This window comes from Salminus brasiliensis, chromosome 10 (assembly GCF_030463535.1).
Source record: "Salminus brasiliensis chromosome 10, fSalBra1.hap2, whole genome shotgun sequence".
Lineage (NCBI taxonomy): Eukaryota > Metazoa > Chordata > Actinopteri > Characiformes > Bryconidae > Salminus > Salminus brasiliensis.
In genome coordinates, this window is record NC_132887.1 from 34,643,701 (window position 1) to 34,661,442 (window position 17,742).

General features: G+C 40.9%; 1 protein-coding gene across 1 annotated transcript in view; it reads left to right on the plus strand.

The window, feature by feature from the left end:
- ush2a (Usher syndrome 2A (autosomal recessive, mild)) overlaps window positions 1-17,742 on the plus strand; it is a 303,135-nt gene that overhangs the window by 213,869 nt on the left and 71,524 nt on the right. Inside the window, exons 50-53 of the mRNA XM_072689926.1 lie at window positions 8,987-9,210; window positions 11,242-11,494; window positions 13,570-13,767; window positions 16,376-16,530. Of these exons, the coding sequence (XP_072546027.1) occupies window positions 8,987-9,210; window positions 11,242-11,494; window positions 13,570-13,767; window positions 16,376-16,530 (830 nt within the window). The remainder of the gene's footprint in view (window positions 1-8,986; window positions 9,211-11,241; window positions 11,495-13,569; window positions 13,768-16,375; window positions 16,531-17,742) is intronic.

A 17,742-nucleotide genomic window follows, 5' to 3' on the forward strand; every position in this document is an offset into this window, starting at 1 on the left:
TTTTTTTCTTCCTTATGTAAGTGAATTATCTTCAATATAATCTCCTCAGGGTTGTGTTTTGGCGCAGTCAAGGAGTGTCCAAGAGTTCTGTGTTTTTGCTGTTCATAAAGCAACAATTGAATAGCTTGGACATATTGGTTGTATTGACTGATCAGACACCAGTCTCTACATCATGCCTATACCCATTAACCGTGGTAAAACACCATAATCCCTACAAGACTCTTGTGGATTTTTAACAAATTGGTGACTTGATGAGCTGAGGAAGTGATGGGTATTGACTTTATATGAATATGTTGCTGTTGAATCTTCATTTTTCACTTTTTAACATAATGTGAATCTGGCAGGTAATAAACAGACCAATAGAGATGCTCCCAAATGACTTGGAATAAAGTCATTCCACATTTACTTCCATCAAAGGTTTTTTCCTCCCCCCATTAACTTGCCATTTTGGAGAAACAAGGTTTTTGTCAGACAGCAACATATACATATATTTATTTATAGTTTTGATAAGACAGACGAAATTGCTGCCTAATGCTTTTTAAAGTATGTGTTTGGATTATAGGGGCTTCCATGCATTCGGTTGCTCAGTGTCTGCTAGAAGGCTCGGCTCCTATCTGCTTGTGTGCAGGGCGCTCCTTAAAAGCGCTGCGCCCATATCAAACACTCAAGGTTAAATCTGAATATTTTGCACTGTTTAAGTGTTAAAAGCTTTGGGGCCGAGAGAGTGGGTGTGGGTGTGGGTGTGCGCACGCGTGTGTGCTTGCGTGCAAATAAGTGAAAGTGTGTGTGTGTCTGTGTGTGAGTGAGTGAGTGACGACAAGCGTGTGGGTCTGGAAAATGGCTGTGATGTCCAAAAAAAAAAAAAAAGTGTAATAATCAAATATGTTCTCAAGGACACAATGACCATTTGCCGGTGGAAATGATGGTGATAGTTAAACATTTTCCTGTCAGAGATGAGCTGCTGTATTCGTTACAGCAGGAGCATTTAATCATGCCTCATATGTCCTCTCATTGTTCTGCCAAAACTGCCTCCTCGCAAATGACGAAACGCAAATGCCAGACCGGGGATCATTCCAAACGCTTGTGCCCGGATCTCTTTTTCAAAGATGGAGTGTGGCGCAGACGGATTAAGACACGTCGGCCTATAGTAGTTACAGCGTTTCTATTAAGTTCCTTTTAATTGTCGCAAATACCCTTGAGTCATCACCACTTTTTAGAAAGAGAGCCGTGAGCACAATGAAAGACCCACCTGCAAAATAAGGATGGACAGAGGGTGCCAAAACTTTAAAACAGTTTAAAGTTTACATCATGGGCGTCAGTTGGACGGTGATGATGTCTGGCCTGACGAGGCTTGTGTTGGACTGCTGTCAGGGTGACCTCTGAGCTAAAATGGTTCAGAATTTCAAGATCTGTTTCAGTAGCAAGCTGTATGTTGCATTTCCCTCCTTTTATCATTTCAAAGGAAAAGGACTTGCGTACTCCTCTAGGCTTTTCTGAGCTCCAGCTGATAGCTCTGTTTCCAGCTGTGGTCTGTCCTCCAGCAGTTTTCTATCAGAACATGCCAGATTATTCAATAGAACCAGGGTTTCCACTCGGTCCTGTAAATTTTACAGCAATACATGCTGAACTGATAAATAATATAAGCCTTATATAAATAGTTTAGCTTGAAATAACCATTAGAACATTCGGGTAATGAAGGAAGGCACATGGTCAGCAACCATACTCAAATAGGGTGGGGCATTCCAGTGATTATTGATGGGTATTAACAATAACTAAATTATTCCAAGAAAACATTCCCCACACCATTACACCACCTCCACCTGCCTGGACTGTTGACTTTAAGCATGAAATTCATCAGACCAGGCTACCTTTATCTTATCTTTAACTGTCCAGTTTTGGTAAGCCTCTGCCCACTGCAGCCTCAGCTTTCTGTTTTTGGCTGATAGAAGTAGAACTTGATGTGCGCTTCTGTTGTTATAGTCCATGCACTACTTTTGATTGTCACATTTTTCAGTTTTCTCAAAATTTGGTACTGCCATTCATAGCCTCCTCTAGCATTAACCCCCAACAGTAGAAGGGTAAGTATGTATTTCCTCTGATACATGCAAAGCCACCGCCTCTTTTCGAACTGCCAGCCGTGCGGCATTGACAAGCAGTCTGCATGCTCGGAAATTGAGGAAAACTCCCCAGTCCCCAGCTCCGCTGTTTTAAGAGAGGGCATCATCTACCCACCGGAGAGACCACGGCCAATTGTGCTCTCTCAGTCTCTGCCCGCTGATGGCAAAGCGACATGGCTTGGGATACAAACATGCAACCGCCAGGCCATAGTGGCAGCGCATTAGACTGCTGAGCCTTATTGCACCGTTCTGAGTAAACTCTAGAAACTGTTGTGCTGAAAATCAGATCAGCAGGTTCAGGTTAGCCAATCATTTATCAGCATTTTTAAGTTCTTGTATCAGTCAGTAGTCAGTATTGCCTACATCGTATTACCTTAAAAAAAAAAAATACTTGGGGGAGGCCAACACACATCCATCGTCCTCTCAGGTGGTTTTGGTGATCTGATTAATCAGAAGTTGACCAGTTTTATGATTTTTTTTTTCTTTCTCGTGCATTAAGAGTTTTATGTGCACAACTGTGCACCGTAATCGATGTATTTGCAGAAGAAAGCACATAAACACAGCATATTCTGCCTTCTGGCTTTTTTCCCCCCTCTCAAATTCCCCAAAGAGTGGTGAAACTGTTCCTGCCACCCAAGCACTTTCTGTCAGTCGCATCTGTTAATGCGGCCGCTTGATAAAATACATATTGCCAAAGACACAGGGACAGGGACCATGTGGGATCTGATTTGGCGGAAGAAAGTCAATTTAACGTAATTTCTCCTCATGGCTCCCACAGGAGGATCCGAGTATAAATAAATGAATAAAAAAAAAAACTGTTTTTTTTTTTTTTTTTTTAAGCCATCATTTGATACCTTTGTCAGATGTATTTTTTTTCTTTAACTGGGGGCTATAAAGGCAGCAAAGTCCTTGTGTGCTCTCTGATCATGACTTTGAAAAATGTGTCTGGCTGTGGCGCTAATGTATTCAGCTAGTTAAAAAAAAAAAAAAAGGTGGAAAAAACAAAAAAAACAAAAGTGCTTTCGTTTGTTCTAAGTTTCAGTTTTAGTATCCAAAGGCTCGCGTAAGCCACAGCACACATTTTTATCAGTTGTTCGTTGCAGGCTAAATATTTACTTATCATTAAACGAATGAACCTTAATTCAGGAGACTAAGCACCTTATGTTCGCTGCGTTCACTCACACTCTAATGAATGTATGCAAATCCATCATAAATCTGAAGATTAGCAAAATCATTTTGTGGTGCTCTGGAGGAAAAAGGAGGGAAAAAAAGGAAAAAAAAACATACACACTCGCACACCAACACAAAGAGTGCGCTGACGGCGTGCTGGCGAGTTTAGGCTGCAGATCCAGCTCCAGCTCCCAGCTCTGTTCCTTTTTTGATACTGAAACAAAAGGGGCTGGGGAAAAGATGAAGGAGGGTGAATTGTTTTATCTGACAGGCCAAGGTCAAGGCTGGAGAACGATTACGCTGGAGCTTCCCCAGCTAAAGGGGTCACTGTGTCAAAGTTCATGAAGTATCATGAAAAATGCAAGGGAGGTAGAGGAGTAACGGGAGCGGGATGGCGGAGCTATTTTGGAAAAATTGTTGAGCTGTTTATTTGCAAGTCATTGGAGCTGAAGTAATACACCCTGGGAATTGCCACTGAACACAGCGCTGCAACATCTGCTGTCCCTAAGTGAGTTAGTGCACGTCAGACATCTTTATGTCACCGTGGAGCCGTGATGGATGCAGCCCTCTCGAAAAAGCGTTGCGTAAAAATCTGCTCCGCCATTTTGGCCGTTAAGTGAAATTACTATTTAAATTAATGGCGCTGTCACAGTTTATCTGCGCAAAGAATGAACGCTGATTAGGGTATTAAACAATTAGCAATTTATCATACTGGAGCTTGATGATAATTATGGTAGCAATGGTTTACCCAAGTAAATAAACCATGAGTCTCTCCCAGTTAGTGGGACATCAAAACTGGATATGGGCTGGAGTTGCCTTTTTATGCTGATCTATAACCGGTTTGGGATCGTTATTGGAGGGTGTAGGCTGAGGAAAATGATATTTGATCAATATAACACACTCTTTAGTGTATGGATCTGCTTGTCAAATGGTATAACAAGTTCAACAAGCTGATAACATGTTCAGAATGGAAGGAAGCATGTTGACACCTAACGTAGGAGAATCTGAGTAGACTGTTGCAAGTAAAAGCTTATTCAACAAAAGTATTTGGACAGTAACAGAGCTTTTTTTTTTGTCATTTTGCCTCTGTGCCCCAACTCCATGGATATGAAATGAAGCAATCAAGATGTGATTGAAGTGTAGACTTTCATTGACTGAAAGGTAATTGGACAAACTAACAATATTAAAAACTAAAAGACTGTTTCAATACTTGGATGCAATTTGTTTGGAGTGTGGAACCAATGGATATCACCAAATGCTGAGTCAACTCCCTCTTGAGATGCTTTGCCAGGCCTGTACTGCAGCCGCCTTCTCGGTTGATGCTTGCTTTTGAGGTTTTCAGCCTTCAGTTTGTCTTCAGTAAGTGAAAAGTCTGCTCAGTTGAGTTGAGGTCAGGTAAGCGGACTATTCCATTTTGATTCTGCGTTAAGAAGCCCGAGGGTTTCTCTTGTGGTATGTTTTGGGTCATCATCCATCCTCGGTCCTGCAGATTTCTCCTGTACAACATCCGGAGAATTCAACCCTTCCTCTCTAGAGAGACCGCCCAGGTGCTCGTTCAGTCTCTCGTCACTTCAAGACTTGACTACTGCAGCTCTCTTCTGGCTGGTCTCCCTTTACGTACCATCAGGCCCTGCAACTTATCCAGAATGCAGCGGCACGGGTCGCCTTCAACGTTCCTAAATTCAGCCATGTCACTCCACTGCTGCGTTCTCTCTTCACTGGCTTCCTGTAGCTGCTGCCTGCATCAGATTCAAAACCCTGACGCTGGTCTACAAAGCCCAGAAAGGACCAGCCAGCCCCTCCGTACTTGAAGTCAATGGTCAAAAGCCGATCCACACCAAAAGCCCTTCCAGCTTCAAGTACGGTTCGGCTCGACCCGCCATCCCTCAAAATCCACGGAAGAGGAGGAGTGGAACAAGCTTCCCCTGGGTGTTCAAACAGCAGTCCAACGCTCGCTGTCTTCAAACCCAGACTGAAGACCCTCCTCTTCCGAGAGTACTTGGGTGAATAGCAGAGTGGTCACCTTATTGACTTGTGTTTAGTAGTGTCTAAACTTAGAGGTTCTTTGGATTTTTAGTCTATTCAAACTAGCTGAGGTTATTGTTGGGTAAATAGCATAGCACTTTTGTAAGTCGCTCTGGATAAGAGCATATTGCTAAATGCCTTAAATGTAAATGTAGGAGACCATACGATCTGTAGTGTGTTCCATTTGACTGAATCTGAGCAGAAAGTATAAGACTTGAGGATTGGTCCTGCTACTTCTGTCATATTATCAGCAAATAGCAGTGAGCCAGTTCCATCGGATGGAGGGATGGTCCCTCATGTTTGACAGATCATGTGGTATGTTTGGATCATCACTTCTCTTTGCTTATTTTAATCTTGGTTTCATCTGTCCAAAAGAATCTCTAGAATCTCTACCTCTACTTGCTCCTGTTATGTTGCCTTACATTAACCCCTTGTGTTTAGCTAATGCTCTTATCCAGAGTGACTTCCAGGGTTACTCATATTACAGAGGTGGGTCAGTGTAGTGTTAGGAGTCTTGCCCAAGGACTCCTACTGGTGTAGCGCAGCATAATCACCAGACCGGGAATCGAACCCCAGTCTCACACATGGTGTGGTAGCTCAGTGGCTGTTGCGCCACACCAACCACACAACTACACAAATACTCTACCACTCCACACAGAAGAAACACCCAGCTAACAACATGACATAGCAATGTGATAGTGCTATTTCAGGATAGATTTGTTAAAGGATTGGATCAGATCCATTCTTTTTTTTTCTTCAATTTATTCTCTTTGCCAGTAATACCCAGTGATAATGGTGTGACATCTCCACACAATAATGACTTTGTATTAGTTAATCAATTTTTTAGCAGAATCAATTTTTAATTTTCAGTTTCAATTATCAAGTATCATCATGTTTGATTACATCAAGATGTCTTAGGGTCCTCAAGAAAAGTAAGCAGTTCATATGTTACAGTCCATTTTCCATTTAACCAGAAAAGTCCAATCCTAAACTCTTTATCAATTAAAAGTGGAACCAGGAACCAGGTTTAATGTGTCACACCAACTATAGTGCTAAGTACCTGTGACACTTGAGATTGCAGTGGTGAATGAATTGTGCATCCATCGTATTTCATGCAACTGGAAGTGGTGCACAAAAGCACGCGCTGACCGAGTAGAGCGCTGCTCTGCAACTGCCGATGCTTTTAAAGGTAATGGGAGAGGATGCAGGTTGATGGCTGTGAGAAAGTGACGGATGATGGGAGTGGACAGGCAGAGCGTTTTTGATTTCCCTCAGCTGACCACATCCTTTTCATGTGCCTTTTTCACATGCCGCACCTCAAACTCCAGCTGACCAAGCTGATCAGAACGTAGCATTTCAGAGCTATGGAATGTCTGTGGCATTTCAGAGCTATGACATTTTATAGTGTGGGGAAAAAGAAGGTATGTTTCAATAGGTATGAATGTTCAGTACATTTGTATCTGTGTATGTAGTATTATTTTAATGCAAGGATGTCATTATAGATCAGTTTAGTGTATATATTATATTTATTTAATATATATGTAATACCTTTTAAAACTATACAAATCAAATAATCACTTTGATGATCAGTTGAGAAGTGCATTTTATAAAAAGTCACAGACTAAATATAGATATTAAAAACACTGTCAATAAATACACACATTTTTCATATGGCTGCTGCTGCTGCTCTTTCTACTACTACTACTACTACTACTACAATCACTACAACTGCTGGTACTGCTACTTCTACTACATCTGCTGCTGCTGCTGCTCTTTCTACTACTACTACGATCACTACTACTGCTGGTGCTACTAGTTCTATTACTGCTGCTGCTGCTGCGCTTTCTACTACTACTACGATCATTACTAGTGCTGGTGCTGCTACTTCTACTGCTGCTGCTGCTGCTCTTTCTACTACTACTACGATCACTACTACTGCTGCTGGTGCTGCTACTTCTACTTTTGCTACCATTACTATGATCACTACAACTGCTGGTGCTGCTCTTTCTACTGCTACTACGATCACTACTACTGCTGGTGCTGCTACTTCTACTATTACTACCATTACTATGATCACTACTACTGCTGGTGCTACTACTTCTATTACTGCTGCTGCTGCTGCTCTTTCTACTACTACTACTTTCTACTACTACTTCTACTTCTTATGCCGCTGCTGGGGCTGCTACTCTTACTCTACTACTACTACTGCTACTACTTGTTACTACTACGGCTACTACAGCTGGTACTGCTAGCTTGATTACTTACATTACTACTTCTGCTTCTGCTGCTTTTACTACTACAACTACTGTTACTGCTGCCTATTACTACTACTACTGCCACTACTACTGCTGGTACTGCTCCTTCTACTACTACTACTACTATTATTATTTCTGCTGGTGCTGCTCCTTCTACTATTACTACTACTACTACTACTACAACTACGACTGCTGGTGCTGCTTCTACTACCACTACTGTTGCTGGGGCTGCTACTACTACTGCTGCTGGAGCTGCTACTACTGCTGCTCGAAAAGGGACTACTACAGCTGGTACTGCTAGCTCTATTACTTACATCACTTCTGCTACTACAACTACTGTTACTGCTTTCTCTTATATTTCTACTACTACTGCCACTACCACTGCAGGTGCTGCTCCTTCTACTACTACTTCTGCTGGTGCTGCTACTTCTACTACTACTGCTGGGGCTGCTACTACAGCTGCTACTGCTAGATCTATTACTACTATTACTACTTCTACCTCTGCTGCTGCCACTTCTACTACTATAACCACTGTTACTGCTGTATCTTATATATGTACTACTGCCACTATTATTGCAACTACTGGTACTATTACTACTGCCACTGCTACTACTGCTGCCACTGCAATTGCTACTACTGTTGCTACTGCTATGACTACTACTTATATCACCACTGCTTCTACTACTACTACTACTCTTACAACTACTGCCATTGCTGCTGCTACTACTACAGCAGCTAATGCTATTACTAATACTACTTCTACTACTGCTACCTCTGCTACTACTACCACCACCACCACCACCACTTCTACTACTGCTGTTACTGCTGCTCCTTGTACTACCATCACCTGCTATTACCGCTAATACTACTACTACTATTAGTACTGCTTCTGCTGGTACTATGGCCATGACTACTACTACAGCTACGACCACTAATACTGCTACTACTACTACTAATATTATTATAATAATAATAACAGGATGATAAAGAAGAAGAAAGTTTGTTCAGTTATATAATGTTTACAGAATGCTCCTGCCTGTACAGAGGTAAGTTATCCTCCACTATGTTATGCTGTACAGTCAGAATCCTCTTCATGGAAAGAACTAATGCTGGATTTGTTTCATAACTTAAATACTTTCATAAACCTAAAAAACAAGCGTATTTTAAATCATCAGAACAGATTTCACTAGCTTTCTAGCTAGGTATAAATTCACTAAATAAATAATGAACTGATGCTTGATAACTTAAGCATTACTTGGAGTGAAGAGGAACTTGAGTCCGGAGTTCGCTGTATATTAACACTGAGACTAAACCATATATAATGGACTTTGTGGCTGCAGTGAACAGGTCAAATAACATGATTTATAGTGTATTTTGGATCATAATATAATATACTTCTTTTATGTGTGTGATGTGTAGGAATGGCTTGCTGTGGAGAACGCTACATCAACACATCCACCTCTTTGTGCTGTCGCGGCCCGGAACTGGAGCACAAGGTGCATGTGCTGGACAACAAGACGGCGGCTCAGAAGTGCTGCTGGACGGAGCTGATTCAGCAGGATGAGGAGTGCTGTAATGGAGTGGGCTTTGACCTGCAGGAGACTGTGTGTGCCGATAGGGCCCCGCAAGGTGTCCTCATTCAGGTAAACCACACCCTTACTCTGGGTTTCTTCACACATAATCTTATCTGCCACTGGTGGGGTGTGAGATATTAGTCAGCAAGTAAAAAGTCAGTATATGAAGTTAATGTGTTACTAGTGTGACACTTGCACAATATTAAGCAGGTGGTTAGAATGTAGTTTTCCAGCACTCATGAAAAGCAAAGTATTGTTATCTGTGCTGAATCATCGGTCAAACAGAGAAATATCAGTGATAACATGTGATACTAATGTCATCATGGCTAACAGTGAATGAAAACTAATGGGCACTATGCAGGATGGTTTCTTGTTCTTAGCAACATATTTCTTTTGGGACAATCTTATCTTTGAACCATCTTGAACCATCTGGCTCCAGCTCCATCTGGCTGCTGTAGTGTGCAGTTGTTTTTGGTAGTGTCAGGTGGAATCCTATCAGGGCTCTGGGATGAAACATGAAGAAATGACTGAAGGTGTTTCATGTACTGGGAAGCCATAACGTATTTCCAAAATTTTCCATCCCAACATCTTAAGTAGCTTTTAGAGATGCAGCACCTGATGAATTTAAGGGACAAATGGATCCTTTTGATTTTTGGATTGCTTGGACAATACTAATTCACTTGGCGTGGTTGTGGTTGGTTGTGGTTGTAGAGATGGCAGTGAGTTGTCGAACAAGTCCATGTTGCCTTTGAAAGTTCACAAAGATCAAACGGAGGGCGATTAAAATCATTTTTACCATAGAAAATAGAATCTACGCAATAGAGCAAATTCTGAAATGCATTTCAGCACAAAGGAAGCAAGCCTAAGCGTTTGCTGTTTTATTAATGCAAATAATGTGTTTGTTACCTTTGGCAAAGTAGTCTTACTTATTTTTTTGTCACCCAAAACAAACAGAAAAACTCACTAATCTAATCTTTTTTTCTTGTGATTTTGACTTAATTTCTCAAAATAAAGATTAATTTTGTTTGCTTAAGGACTTAATTGTCTAAACAATTATGTATTTTAAAAAATTCTGACCATGTTTTTCAAAAATAATGATGCAATTAAAAAAAATTATCACATTTTGACACTTAGACTTTGGCAAAAATAGTGACTTTAGTGGCGGGGGGGGTTGTTTGTTTTTGGATTTTTTACATTTTTGTAAAAAAGTAAGTTTCAGTCTTTTATTTTGTGAAATAGTATATTTATTATTTTGAAATTCTAATTTATATTATCTAAGTTTGCTCCCCCACGTTCATAAAATATTATGCCCCCATAATGTTTATGTTTGGTGTACATATGTTTTAATTAATTTATTGACGTCCATAATGAATTACATTACATAGAAAACATTTTCTTTTCTTTTAGGCTTAGATTTGTGTAGATAACAGTATCATACAGTGTCAGAAACTACTTGAAGTTCACTTGAGTAACTCAACACAGTTTGAGGCACGTCTGTGTTGATTCAGGCAAGCACTTCACACAGTGATAATTGGTGGGTATAATATTCTGTTACTTGTCAGCTACATTAGCCTCATAAGTATCTCCAGTGCAAAGGTAAAGAAGCAGATTTGGGACACCAACCATGTCTTTACTGACCAGGTACATTTGAAGAATGACAAGTGAGCTAACTGGCCTTTCTTCATTGTTAGCCTCATACGCATCCTTGGGCTAAAGTACGGCTTTAAGTTGCCACATTGTGAAGCTAAGGTGAGAAATATGAGACGGAGAGGCGTGATGTATGTGCTCATCTCGTCAGGAAGCGGGAGCTCGCACTCACACTTCATTAATCAGATTTGCTCGCTGTAACACAGGCACATACTGCACCCAGCTTGAGTTCGCCAGCCAGAGAGAGAGTGTGAAGAAAAGCAAACCGGGGTGGCGGTCATTAACTTGTAATTATGTCATTAAGGGGCATTCGCTCTATTCATTGAGGCATAGGGCTTTGCACACACCCGCAGGCTGGGGTAGTTTGACACCCAACAGTTATCTGATGACTGTTGTCACTAATGAGCATGTGTGGTGTATGTTTGTGTGTGTGTTTGTGTGTGCGCCCTTTAGGAAAAGTGCCGTCCCAGCGCCGTCTGTCCTGTATCTGCTGCTTGGGGAGCGTACTGTGGCTTGTGTGATTTTAACCCAACTCTGTTCATCTGTACCTGGGTGCCAGGTGAGCCAGGTACAGCCTTAGCCACTCCCACTACGACCAGCTCTCCTGAAGCACCAATCGCATCCTCTGCTACAAACGATGGCCAGCTCTGCCCAACTGCTGAGGAGCTTGTTTACAGCGGGATGGCAAACAGATATATTTTTACAGGTAAAAGCTAAGAACAATTTGCCAAATAATATAACATTTCATATTAAATACATCAAAACATGCCTGAATATGGTAAAAATGTAAAATACTGTAAAATGCTACTTTTATTTCCCCTAAAATGATACATGTAATTAAAGTAAGGTCTCCTTAAGTTTATTGTGTATCTGATTATACCCATATATAAATATGTGTTCAGTTTTTTATTTATTTATTTAGAATTGGCAATTAGCAGTGAATAAATGAAGGAGGTAGAAGAAATAATTCACCTGAGATGCGGAATTATATATATATATATATACTGTGTATATATATATCTATATATATCTATATATATATATATATATATATATATATATATACATATACATATATATATATATATATATATATATATATATATATATATATATATAATTTTAATCAATTTGGTACTGCCACTTCGCTTAAAACTGATGTGGGGAAGTAGCGCCACCTGCTCACCCAGAGAGAATACAGACCATTATGCTCTCTCTGACTCTGGTTGCCAATGTCTTGTGACCACACTTATCATTGGCTGTCCTGTATTGTGCCTTATTTACAAGGCAATCAGTTGAGTTGAGAAATTTGTAAAGGAGCTAGTTTGCCCCTTTAAGTCGACCTGGCATTCATTTCTCATGTTTTCTATAATAAACGCTTTCTTAAAAATCAGATTTTAATTATATTTGAATAGCATTGGACACTTTTCAAGGCGTGTAACAGTCAGGGTTATTTAAAGGGTAAAAGACTACAAACCAGCCCTGTTGGAGACTATCAAATGTATTATCATTACACATCATACTGAATTGCCATGCTTCCAAACTCAGGGACATTTTCTATAGCAGGACCACCACTGTACTTCTATGCAGCATCAGGTTCTGCTTTTACATCATTGGCCGGCTCTGGGAGCGTGCATTTTCCTCTTTCGGGGGCGTTATTTATTTGGTTAGTTGCGTCTGTTTAATCAAGACTAATGCGGGAGTTGAGGGGGGTTGGCTGGCGTGAGGAGAGTGATTCTAGTCAGCGCTGTGCCGCCATCTGGGCACAGGCGTCTAAAGCTGTCGCGGCCCCACGTGCCTCCAGATGTTTCCCGCGCCCCCATACCTGCACCCCGCAGACGGGTGACACTGAGTGCGCTCGGAGGAACGCAGTGCAGAGATCAGCTCCCCAGACCCAACAATATGGCCATCCAGTTCAGTTACTGAGTGTGTCCGAGTCACAGATGGGCTTCCTCGTGGTTTGTGAAATGCTTTTTGGCTCTTCTCTTTGTTCTTTATTACAGTGATTTCCAGCTCTGGTCCTGGAGGACCTGTACCCTACACATTTTAGTGTTTTCATGCTCTAACACACACTTCAACTCAGAAGCGGCTTGTTAGTGAACTGATTAGTTGGGTCATTATTAGTGTTGAAACAAGGAAGCCTTTACTGAATGCCTGAATGTGCCAAAGTACATCCATAGAAAATGTTACTTATATAATTTCACTTTGGTTGTATCATTTAGAACTCCCAATAATCTAATTGATTTCATGATTTGCAGCAGTTCCAGTGCCTGTTTTTGTTTCAGAATGACGAGTCACGGAGGCATTAATGTGATTAGAGGTGTTGACCAGGCTTAGCTCCCTGTAGTTCCACCAACATTGTAGCTAAACACACTGTTCTTTGCTCTTGAAGAAGCCTGTGAAGTAAGCATCCTGCCAAACTCCAGCAGCATGCTGGATCCCACATTACCCATCTCCGTGATTTACACCCACAGCTCCCCAAACGCGCACACAGCGCACACACACATTTACAACAAACTGCTGTTGCACCGATAAAGAAAAACACGGTAATAAACAGGGTGGTCCCCGGCCACTCTTGAATGCATGGCCTTGTTATAGTTTTAGTGTTTTAGTGAGGAAGGCGCTTCCCGATTCTCCTGTGGCACCATAAACGACTCGTAACACATATGGTCAAAATCCAGTACTGTATCACTCAAATGGTGTATGCGCGCTCACATGTATTCATGTGTATCATGTCCTCTGTGTTTACGAGTACCACTGCTGATGTGTTTGTACATTCAGACACAGACTTGGACCCCTACACTAGCTATGAGTACAAAGTTGGGGCGTGGAACAGGCACGGCCGTGCCTTTAGCTCTGCTTCCCGCATCACCACAAAAGAGGATGTACCCCGAGAAGTCCCACCCCCACGTTGGAGCAGGGTGGGTCTCCGTGATGATATCATCCAACTGGACTGGTCCCCACCATCTAAGTCCAATGGTAAGATTATCTTTCCTTTGCAGTTTTTGTATTTTCATGCTGTTTATGAATTAAATTAAACAGTAAACGTTTATTTAGTTTTTTTTATTTAGCAGTGTCCCTACTGCATCTCTAAATCAACACAGGTTGATCTGTTAAGTAATATCCAATAGCTTTAAACTGTCTCTTTTTTAAGTGGGCAAAATCCCATCAAATAACATAGACAGTGGTTTTATATGTAGTTTTCTCATGTTATGCACTCGTCATGCCTGAATCGCCAAATGCGCGTCTCAATGCTTTCTCCCTTCTGAAAAACCCAACTCAAAACCAACATTTACCGCTAGCTGGATTTGGATGGTCTAAGTTGGACTTTGAGGGTCAAGGTGGTTGAAAATTGATTATCCAACTGAAAAACATATGACGTGTTGGTAAGCTAGCTGGTTAACCAGCTTGGTCTTGGTGGTCATGCTGGCCATTCAGCTTGTTTATGCTTTTTCATGCTGGCCATGCAGCTAAGCGTTACTGGTCATGCTGGTCGGCCAGCTTGGTCTTTCTGTTCATGGTGGTCGACCAGTTTGGTGATGCTGGTCAAGCTGGTCAACCAGCATAGGCATGCTGATCACAGTATTTCACAGATCACAGTACACTGAAACTGTATTTAATTTAAATAAGTAAATAAACAAGAGCCAGTCGTCATCATAAAACAAACCAAAGTGTGGCATAGCCCTAAAGTAAAGCAGGAAGTACATTGTGTGACATTTTACAGTCTTAACAAGAGCAGATTAATCTGTTTCTGCTGCCCTGCCTGGGTGTCTGTTGAACACACGGATATAACATTAACAGTAGAGAGAAATCCAGCACAGTGCACAAAATGAATTGTACACTTTCACCTGTAACAGGAAGCAAATGAAAAGAAAGTAATCAGAGTTAACTACAGAACGCCTCAAAAATGGACTCTAGTTTTATGTCATGTATCAGACTGATCAGATACATGTCATGTATCAGATCAGACTCTTTTTTTACAGCTACATTTGCCTTGTAGCTCCAGCCAAGCTCCTATTGTGGTTAAGGATTGCTAAGCCAACTAATGTTTTTAAAGACACTGAATGGTGTGAAAGTTTAGAATTGGTTTGGTTTAAGATCATATCGAACTTGAGTTTTGTTTCTAAAAGCAAGAAATAGCTGATAAGTATGGCAGACCTCCCACATTGTTTCAGACATTGTAGTAGACATAGCAGAGTTAATCAGACTAGAAGCAAGCTACAGGTGTGTGGTCAGAGTATAGAGTCGTGGAGCTGGAGCAGGCCAAACATGAATGGGAGAATCTAAGTAAATTGTGTCTTCCATTATAGTCTCAAGCAGCTCTTAAAAATACAGGTGCTTCAGTAGCTTCTTTGAACGAGGCCACAAAAAGAAACATTTTTTGATTGTTCCATGAAGGGACAATTTTTTTAAATAGATAGTTCTACACAACCTTCCCTTCACTTTACTTCACAAAGGTTCTGTACCAATTCAATCTTCTAGAGATTGTGCTTCAAAAGGTGCATCTCAAGATCTTGCCCCTTGTATTTAGTAGTATATGCCAAGATAATGAGTCCAGAAACAAGATGCAGGTGTGTGTGGTTAGAGTGTGGAGTTGGAGCAGGCCAGTAATGAAGTTGGACAGTCCAGGTGAAGTCCCCTTGTAGTCTTTAGCTTGGGGCAGAGTATTTACAACTATTTGGTGTAATAACTTTCAGTATTGCAGCTTTTAGAAGTCCAGTTCTGATCACATCTTAACCATTTAATTATGCAGACATTTAGGAAATGTGGTGCTTTATTTATTATTCATGAAGTGGAAAAATATAATATATACAAAGGATTTATAGGCTTTAATGAGTTAATGAAATGGTTATGTAAATGGCCCAGCAAAGTATTACTAAAATAGCACCACGAACACTTAAGACCACAGACGTATGTAATAGCAGCTTTAGCAAGGCTGTTGTTGTCATTCAGAAGACTTCCCTGTTGCTGTGTTAGAAACTGCCTGTAAGACATTCCTGATTGGGCCTGATTTGGCTAATCTCTGCTTGCAGTGTGACTCTGTACATTTAGCCCCATTTCTGCAATAAACTAGAAACAGACTTTTGACCTGTAATAATAACACAGTGTACGGCGTGGACTGATTGATGCGGGCGGCGCGCCTCTGAAGACGCAGTTACTACAGTTACTGTAGTTAATCTGCATCGCGTGGCGGAATAATTTATGAATGCACAAATTCACATGCGCATAAACATGCCGCTAAGTAGAACTAACAAGCTCCATTTGAGGGAACTTCTGGACCACTTAATATGTAAAGAAACATGTTGATTGCTCATTAGAACTCCATTCTGCTCTTTAATCAGACACCTCGCCACCCAATCTGCTGTGATTTCAGAGGAACTTAGTTCTCCGCCTTCTCCTCACTCTGACTTGGAGAGAGAGAGTAAGAGGAATGCAATTGGAGAGAAAGAGAGAAATACAAACAGAGAGAGAGAGAGAAATGATGGGTACAGAAGCAAGGATGACATGGAATTAAACCCTATCTTTCTTCCTCTTTCTCTCTAACTTGTGATTGTGTGTGTGTGTGTGTGTGTGTGTCTCAATCTAGGTGAGATCAACCACTATGTGATCCTGCGAGATGGACAGGAGCGTTACCGTGGAAATGAGCAGAGCTTTACTGATGCTGGAGGCATCCGGCCTTTCCAAGAGTATACATACCAACTGAGGGCTTGCACTTCAGCCGGCTGCACAGACTCCACCAAAGTGAGTGTGTATAACAAAAGCTAAGCCATTTTAAATACATTTCTAAAATGTCATTAAAAAAAAATAATGGAAATTACAGTTTAATCCATTAAATGTGTTCTAATCATTGTCTTGGTAACAATTCTAGACTTACGCAATCAAAATAAACTAATCACTCAGCAGTCTTGAGCAAACATCCTCAGTGCAGGCTAGAAAAAGTAAGTGAACTTCTGCATTGTAAGTTGACTTCTGTTTCAGTTAAGGAAATTAGATTAAACTGTGGATGTCATGGGTGCTTTGCCCAGTAAAAACGACACAAAACCCAGTTACTAATATTTGTTTTTCTCAAGAAAGATCCTGTTAGGCGTCCTGTTAGATCACTCCAAGAGCATAAAGGGCAAGTCAGAAAACCAAGTGTAACAGGAAAATACCTACTGGAGACTCTTAAGAACTGCAGAAACTTTTGTTTTTGTGTCCACTATTAGAAAAAAAACACTAAACAAGAAAGGGGCTCATGGAAGGACACCACAAAGGAAGCCATTGCTGTCCCAAAATAACATTGCAGTGTGGATTGGGCCTCAAAGGTGTATCAAAACATTTTCCAGGAGAATATAAGGGCGGCAATCAATAACCTTAAGCCGAAGAGACGTTTTTTGATGCTACAAATAAAAAAAAATGGTTGAAAAAGATGATTAGTGTTTGACTTTGAACCTATTAAGATGGTCTCACCCATAGAGGTCTGTGCATGCAAAGTTATTCGATTTAAAGGGCCACTTACTTTTTCTAGCCTGCATTGTGGGTGTTAATTATTTACTTACCATTTCTTGCAACTGTATCCATCTTATCCAAAACTTTTTTTTGTTTGTTTTTTAATACATGGTGTGTAATTACTTGTGTTCTTGAAGAGTGTTTCTGAAGCTATTTTAAAAAAAAATTACAGGCCTCATCACAAGAAAAGAACTGCCTTGTTGTGATTGCAGTATCAGCTCAGTGCTCTCTTTTCAAAACTTTGTAGAACCTTTAAGTTTAGTGTAGCAGTTGCAGCTGTTTCTTCAGTTTCTTAAACTTCCACACAACACTCATAAAGAAATTCATAGAGAAATTAATTCTCCCGTGCTGCCACTGTCTGGTTTCAAAGTGCTGAGCCCACTGGATATTTCTGATAGCAGCCTCGTTGTTCCTCAGGAGCCTCTATCTAAGCCACATCACTGTTATCTTCCAGTAATTGCTGTT